This window comes from Periophthalmus magnuspinnatus, chromosome 7 (assembly GCF_009829125.3).
Source record: "Periophthalmus magnuspinnatus isolate fPerMag1 chromosome 7, fPerMag1.2.pri, whole genome shotgun sequence".
Lineage (NCBI taxonomy): Eukaryota > Metazoa > Chordata > Actinopteri > Gobiiformes > Gobiidae > Periophthalmus > Periophthalmus magnuspinnatus.
The window spans coordinates 4,156,674-4,164,877 of record NC_047132.1 but is presented as its reverse complement, the minus strand read 5'-3'; the positions used below and the strand labels follow the sequence as shown (position 1 = coordinate 4,164,877).

The following is an 8,204-nucleotide window of genomic DNA, read 5'->3' as shown; positions in this document are numbered from 1 at the left end:
ATGCTGCATCGCATCCATCCAAGTTAAATGGTTTATTAAAAGAATCAAATTACCGCATTTACATTTCTGTTATAAGACTTTTAATTAAGTGCTTTAGCCACTTATACAATGAAAATGACAAAAATCTTGCTCATGAACTGTGTAGTATGTTAATGCTATTGGAAGTATAAATATTTAATTTTAACTATGGCAAAACATGAGCTTCCAACCAAACCAAGCCAACTGTAAACTCCAATGTTGAAAACACACTTAACATTTTTATTATAAAGCTGTCATTATGAGTATATGGCATTGTATGAGTATAAGCCATTGTGTGAAGCTTTTGCTGTGCACTGAGTGAGATTGTCCTACTGTGGTCTGGGAACTGTTTTTCAGTATGTGACACGATCATTTGATTTTTACAACTCATAACCAATGACAGTATTCAATGACCAATACACACTGAGAGGAATCTGTATCTGCACACCAGCCTACATATCATATCAAAACAAAATATATAATGTGTATTTGTATATAAAATATATTCAAAACAAGTGGTATGGGTCAAAATAAATGTATATTTACAAAGCACACACTGCAAACAGTGAACAAACACACACACTTCAAATTGTAAACAAACACACTGGAAACTAAAAATACACTGTACATGTGACAGTGTGACAGTCATTCTGTGACAGAGGTTGGAGGATCGAGTCCCGCTCGGACCAACTTCTGTCATTGTGTCCTTAGGCAAGACACTTCACCCAAGTGGTGGTGTGGGACTTAATTGACTCACAATTAAGTCAATAGCAGAATAAACCACGCTTACCGATCAGGAACAGCATCCAGTCCATCAAAACATAAGGTCCTCTGCTCCTGAGTCCATCATGAGATCTTCACTCGGTTCCACGAACCGCTCCGGGTCCGAGATGCCTCTAGTTTAACTTTTACAAACATCCACAGTGTCCTCGGTCGCGTACTTCCTTTGTTTTGTCCGTTTCGTCATGTTTAAAACGCAAAACTGCTGCAAAACAGTGCGCAAATTTACACAATTACGCGCGCGTAATTTTATGCGCAGATCTTTGCCGAGGGCGGCCGTCAGAACGTTACGGGGTTAAACAGCACTTAGAATCATAAGCGAGTTTTCACTCCACGTCGGCCACATCGGCTAAAAGTCTGGTAGCGGCGCATGAGGACGCCTGTCAATGGCGTGGATAAGCTGCGCAAATACGTATGTGAATCACATAATTGTCTGGAGCAGCTCGTCCCCGGTCACACTCACTGACTCACACTGAAAAATAGCGCAGAATGAATTGTTGTGTGTTTATTTTATTTTCAACTCCGGTTCGATTTTTTTGTGCGCAGCACAGATTTTCTGTGCGCGGAGACCGTGTCAGCAGTGCGCAATTGCGCACGCGCGCAGCTTGGAGGGAACAGTGTTTGTAACAATTGTCTAATCTGCTTTTACTCAACTTACTTCACAAGAAAAAAATTGAATTAAACAAATGATGAGTTTAGGATGGAAATTGAACCATAAATGTTTTAAATATTTGTGGTCTTTGAAGTGCATCACCTCTGGAATAAAACAAACTCAGCCTCATGAGGATGTATCAAACACAGTCCATAAGTCTCATATGTGCCACTGGTGGAGTGGACAGTGTGTTTGTTAGTGTTTCCATTTCCCTGTTTGGTCCCAGTGGGTTTTCAAGTAAACAACAACAGCCCTGTGCATCATTAAGGGACCCCCTCCTCTTCCTCCTCTCCCTCCTCCTCTGTCATGGTACAAACTTCAGTCACAGTAGTGGAATGAAACAGTCAGTTATTTTTCTGCATAAATATTTCTCTTTTATATTCTGGATCCACACTTATTCCTATCACTTTTATGAGTTGTATACAAGCTGCTAAAATTAAAGTTTTTGTTACTGTATTGGGATCATCAAACCAAATTATAATGCTATTTCCTTTTAACTTGGGAAAATAAACATAGTGGGGTTGGCATTAAGGATGGTATAATGGCTATTGTGATATTAGAGGTGAAGGGGATGTCAAGTAATAAAGCTTTTTAGATGCATTATCAAAACATAATAATTCATATATCCTTTGAATATTGTCATGTAACCACCATTTGTATACTGAATGCATATATTCTTTGAATGTTGTATCCTTTTGAAGGTTGTTTAACAAGCACTATTTTATACTAAAGTTTGAGCATGGGTTTGATATACTAACACTGAAACTATTTATTAAATTTGTATCCTTTTGAGGTATGCCTAACAAGCACTATATTCTAACACTGAAACTATTCACTCATTATAACAGTCCTACTTTAAAGGCAACATTGTGAGATGTGAATTGTGGGAGACAGTGGGTGCTTTCCACAGACTCCCTTACAGAGATAAGGCTGCCGGAGTAGACTCAAGGCCGGAAAAACAGACCGGTGCGGCTCGGCGAGGTGAAGGAGGCCGGAAGGAGGGATTCAAGGCGTCTACCTTCTCAACAATATTTGCATATTCATGTTGCATGTTACATTTTTGTCTTTGGGGCCAGGGAAAGGCAGACAGACTGCTGCACATACGAGGGATAGATCATTTGACCCCAGGTACTGTATTAGATTGTAACTGTCAGGGGAATAAACTTTTGAGATTTGAATTGATCGAATCCAGTCGTCATTTTGATAGAACACGCCCAACAGAGGATATTTGAAACCAATATTTTTTCTGCTCTGCCCCAGTCAGTGTGTGCAAAATGAGTGAAAAAAATGAATGTATATCCCAGATAAACACATTTTGTTATTATTTTTACACAATCAATAAATACATTTCTAAACTTCACTATAACTTAACATGAATTTGGTCCTTGCTATAGATTATAAAGCTTAATATCAGTATCGGCAAATCGGTCATCCATATCAAACCGTCCCTACTTAATACGCTCTCTATTGGGTAAAAAAAAGTTCACTTACAAAACTGTTGCCTTTTTATCGGTTTACTTAAAATGTGTCACAATATGGTATTCAATTATCTATCTTACATTTATTACAATCATTCATATTGCAGGTGTTGCTCTACGTATACATTAAAAAAATCTATTAAAAACATGTATTCTTGCCATGAGTGGGCTTGCCTCCCCACAGATCTGACCACTAACTTAGATTGGTGATGTCATCTGCTGCTTGCCTCCATAGAGATAGATACGTTCAATGTCATATAGTGGACTATTCCAGGAAAAGCATTAACATCTCCATGGAGACGAGCTTTTAGTTACATCAGATACAAATGTAAACGTCTTAAACTTATCAAAGTCATAATAAAAATCTTATAAACAAACACTAAACTAGGATGGAATTGGTGCAAGGCTGAATTTGATATATAAAGCAGCCTGTCACCTGTCACGCCTGTCCTGCTGTACCCCTACCATGCCTGCCTTTTAGCCCCTCCCCTCTCCTGCTTGCCCTTTAGCCCCTCCCCTTTAGGTCCTCTGGGTCCAGGCTGTAATCAGGTCCGCTCTGCTTTCGGTCTGGACATATCAAACGCTCCAGTCCCTCACATCACACTAACCAGACCAGACCCAGATCTAAATCAGGACCAGACCAGGACCAGACCAGGACCAGACCAGGACCAGACCAGGACCAGACCAGGACCAGACCAGGACCAGACCAGGACCAGACCAGGACTAGGCCAGGACTAGACCAGGACCAGACCAGGACTGGACTGAAGACCTACTTTCAGAGGAGTCATGCTGTTCAAGATCATTGTGGACAAAGCCAAGAAGCACCCGGGCGTAAGTAAAACATTTATACATTTAGATCATGAGAAAAATCTATAAATAATTATCAGAGTTATCATTGGCAAGTTGTTAGAGATAGTAGTGATTCAATTTGCTGTAAATGAAGAATTCAGATTCGTCATATTGATTTTAAAGTGGCATGTCATTAAAAATTGCTAATAAAGTTACTTATGTAAGAACAATACAAACAATAAAAGTATATATAAAAATTGAAAATAAAATCCAGAAGCAAAGTTGACATTCCAATAGTGGGCTAAATTTTATTAATTTTTTTCTCCAATGGGTCAAAGACAAAATATATATTTCTAAAATAGTTTAAATATTAGATTTTTTTCCAGATTTTTTTTTGTTTAAATTTGTTTCGTGAGTTCATTAAGTTCGTTACTTAAGATTATTTAAAAATTATTACTGAATCCAAAAAGTTTTATTTGGTGATGAATAAAAGACAAACAAATATTTACAGGCTTTTTTTTTTTTTTTTTTTTTTTTTTTTTAAATTTTATTTTATTTATTTATTTATTTATTTATTTCAAATTAAAATAATGTATATATTCAATTTCAATCTATGCATCTATAACTTGTTTTTTTTTGTTTTTCTTAATCTAGTGGCAGGTAATAAAGCTTAAAAGAAGAAATAAACATATTATATTAATTATATTATGGAAATGATAGTCAGAAATGCTGAACTAAAACACCTAAACAAAACAAACACAAATTATAATTCATTAGGATCATTTAAAGTAGCATCTTCAGACCTGTTTTTGCTGCAGTTAATGACTCCACTTGTCTAATTCTCTTCCTTGACAATAATGCACAATATGTCACTTATTACAGATTGAATCATTTAAGCATCTGTCCGTCCATCTGCCTCATTAAAAGTTTTCCTTTTAAACTTTATTTTCTTTTTTATATTTTTATTTCACTGTTGTCATTTAGTGAACACTTGAACACTGACTGACCACGGCAAAAAAACATCAACCAAATGTGTAGTCCAAGTTCGCTCCTAATTCAATCCTAGTCCAGTCTAAAACCGGTCCAAATCCAGTCCAAGTCAAGTCTTAATACAGTCCTAGTCCAGGTCCTGTACAGTCTTAGTCTAAGTTCAGTCCTTCTACAGTCTAGTCCAAGTCCAGTAATAGTCCAAGTCCAGTCCAAGTCCAGTCCTAGTTCAGTCCAAGTTCAGTCCAAGTTCAGTCCAAGTCAAGTCTAAATCCAGTCCTAGTTCAGGTCTAGTCATGTCCTAGTCCAGTCCCAAGCCAAGCCAAGCCAAGCCAAGCCCAAGTTCAGTCTAAGTCCAGTCCAACTCCAAGTCTAGTCCAGCTCTAAGTCCAGTCCAAGGCCAGTCTTAGTTCAGTCTAAGTCCAGTCCAACTCCAAGTCCAGTCCTAGTCCTGAACCAAGTCCAGAAAACCAATTTTACTGTTTTTTTGGTCCGTCAGCTCTTAGAATCAGAATAATGTCCCCCCTTTAGGGCCCCAGATTATAACCGCTCCAATTCAGATCTGCACCAAGGCCAAGACCCTGGTCTAAACCAGGACTGTCTCAGTCTCTGTTAATCACAACTAAACCAGGACTGAATGAAATCTATTCCAAGTATAAATCAGGTGAAGGACTAAACCAGGACTAAACCAGGACTCAATCAGGATCAAGCACCTGCACAAAATTTTGATTTAAACGAGACAAAACACCAGGACTAAACCAAGACTAAGATGGAGTAAACCAGGACTAAATACCAGATGTGAGACCAAAGACAGATCAGGACTACACTCACATTAAACCAGGACAAGAACCAGGAATAAACAGAATTAAACCAGGACAAGAACAGAAAAACAACAATACAAACTAAATTAAACCACTTAAATAAAAATATCTGACTCCCCAAAGTTAGTTTTTGTAAATCACTCAAAAAGAGCAATTATTTATCATATTTCTGACCTGGCATTCACAAGTCTACTGACGAAACCCCCTGATTATCCCTCTGTCAGTGTGAGCGCTGCTGTCTCCCTGTGTGTGGCTCATCTGCATATACAGTACTCAACTATGTGGCTTATTATTGTGAGGGATGATGAAATATGAAGTTATTAAATATTTCTCCAAATATGATGCAACTTGGGAATAAGTTTTAGACCTGGATTTAGAAAGGGCAGCTAAGTTTCTGACTATGGGTCTGGAGGTGACATTAAGAGTCATTAAATGCATGCAGTGGATGTTTCCTGATTTATATAAGACAAAATTTAGATTTATTTGTTTTTAATTTGAATGATGCGAAAATGGCCACTAGAGGGAGTATCTGTACACACGATAACAACTAAAGGCTAATAGGCAAGGAACCTTTAGGTAAATATCTACTTATAAATATGTAGAAACATAAAAATAACTAATAATACATAACTTCACCAAGCCAGGTTATGGGTCAGATCTGTGGAGAGGCGAGCCCACCCACAATAAGAATCTACGTACACGGTTTTCAAGCAATACTATAGAAACTGGTGGCCAACCCTCGAAATGATTTGAATCCTTAATTTTTATTTATCTGTCTCCAGCTCGTGCCACAGGTTTTCTTCATCTGCTTGGGGATGGGTGGAGCTTTTGTCTACCTGCTCCGATTGGCCAAGGGACCCCATGTGACGTAAGGACCCGCCCACCAATACTTCAAATATTCCTATTACATTTAAATCTCGTTTTGGTGAAGAGATGTGATTAGTTGAAAGGCAAATTAAAGGTAGAAGGTTGTGACTGGACAAAAGGAGTGTTCTGCTGATAAATGAACAGAAATGCAAATTGCCTGTGTATTCAAAAAGCATCCATGCACTGCACATTGGGAAACAGTGTCTTGAATGAGCTCCGGGTAGTTGGACATGTGCTGCAGTGCTTTCAGTTTTGATTTCAATGATATAGTTCACAGAGCACAAGATGGACCCCCTGTGTTAAACTCAGCGACTGCAGTGTAATTAAAAGGAGGAGTTGAATAAATTGGTAAAAGGCAGATTGTAGATTTGATCAGAGACAGCAAAATACAGTTTAAATGTGTGAGATCTGTTTGTGTTGTGCTGTAGATGGAACAAGACCAAGAACCCTGAGCCCTGGAACAAGCTGGACCCTACGTATCAGTACAAGGTAAAACAGACTTGATACATGTGATAAAATATGTGTCATTATATTTTATCATCATGTATAAAGTATAAAGTACATAAGAGCAAATGGCAAAAGAAAAAATGGGAATATATGTTTTATAAAACAGAATCGCTCTTATATCAAACAGGACTGGTCACTGAGCATGTTTAGCCCTGGTTTAACTGTGTCCTGTCCTTACTGTGTCGTGTCCTCAATGAGTCCTGTCCTCATTGTGTCCTGTCCTCACTGTGTCCTGTCCTCACTGTGTCCTGTCCTCACTGTGTCCTGTCTTCACTGAGTCCTGTCTTCACTGAGTCCTGTCTTCACTGAGTCCTGTCCTCACTGAGTCCTGTCCTCACTGAGTTCTGTCCTCATTGAGTCATGTCCTCACTGAGTCCTGTCCTCACTGAGTCCTGTCCTCACTGTGTCCTGTCTTCACTGAGTCCTGTCCTCACTGTGTCCTGTCCTCACTGAGTTCTGTGCTTTCTGTCACAGTTCATGGCCATCACCACAGACTACAAGAACCTGAAGAAGGAAGGGCCCGACTTCTGAGCAAGTCCCAAGCATTACAGATGTCCCCAGAGACATGTCCTTCATCTGTCCACTGTGTGTCTCTGACCTGGCCACTGTGAGACATAGCTCTGACCTGTCCACTGTGAGACATAGCTCTGACCTGTCCACTGTGAGACATGTCTATGAACTGTCCAACATGAGACGTGTCTGTAAACCTGACCTTGACCATGTCTCAGATCTGGACATGTCCCTGGATGCAGCACTATGGTTGTTCCCTGCTCTGGAGGATGTCCCATTAAAGGACAGGTCAAATATTAAAGCGGTCTGTCCTGTGCTTCTGTCCCTGTCACTTTGAGACTTGTTGGACCAAAATAGAAGTTTTATGTATTGTGTGTATTGTTCAGTATCATATAGTTGAATGACGGAGTTGTACATGTTTTTATTGTGTCATAATGATCATAATGGAAGAAATGTGTTTAAGTCGTGGAAGAATGTGTGAAAATAACCAAACCTTCAATAAATAATAAATCTGTGTTGTTGTCTCACATATTTCTATATTTTTGTATATATTGGCAGATTGGTTGCATGGTCACACATAACTTATTACCATCAGCACATTGTACACACACCCACACACACCCCCACACACACACACAGACCCAAACAAGTCCAGAGGAGCAGATGAAACCAGTAATTAAAGGCCCATGTTACACTATTCTCTGAACTCTGTTATAATGTTGTTTCCTCATCACAAACAGACCCTGGACTAGTTGTGTTTTGTTTTATTCACACATGCTTAACACACAGACCCTG

At 38.9% G+C, this 8,204-nt stretch overlaps 1 protein-coding gene across 3 annotated transcripts; it reads left to right on the top strand.

Moving 5' to 3' along the window:
- The first annotated feature begins 3,507 nt into the window (after window positions 1-3,507).
- ndufa4l2a (NDUFA4 mitochondrial complex associated like 2a) lies at window positions 3,508-7,902 on the top strand. Of its 3 annotated transcripts, none has more exons than XM_055222981.1 (5): window positions 3,508-3,608; window positions 3,686-3,759; window positions 6,308-6,393; window positions 6,821-6,881; window positions 7,374-7,887. In XM_055222981.1, exons 2-5 carry the CDS (start codon window positions 3,715-3,717, stop codon window positions 7,428-7,430), a joined length of 249 nt encoding a protein of 82 aa, XP_055078956.1. In that variant the 5' UTR covers window positions 3,508-3,608; window positions 3,686-3,714; the 3' UTR covers window positions 7,431-7,887. The 3 variants fall into 3 exon arrangements, with proteins under 3 accessions (XP_055078956.1, XP_033825870.1, XP_055078955.1); XM_055222980.1 differs by having other exon boundaries at window positions 3,512-3,597; window positions 7,374-7,886; XM_033969979.2 differs by having other exon boundaries at window positions 3,510-3,759; window positions 7,374-7,902.
- Window positions 7,903-8,204: the final 302 nt, after the last annotated feature.

What these genes read in the sequence shown, in the direction of transcription:
- ndufa4l2a (XM_033969979.2), top strand. Translation starts at nt 3,715, where the DNA reads ATGCTGTTCAAGATCATTGTGGACAAAGCCAAGAAGCACCCGGGC. An exon ending in AAGCCAAGAAGCACCCGGGC is followed by an intron (nt 3,760 to 6,307) that starts GTAAGTAAAACA and finishes ATCTGTCTCCAG; the next exon opens with CTCGTGCCACAGGTTTTCTT. An exon ending in GCCAAGGGACCCCATGTGAC is followed by an intron (nt 6,394 to 6,820) that starts GTAAGGACCCGC and finishes GTTGTGCTGTAG; the next exon opens with ATGGAACAAGACCAAGAACC.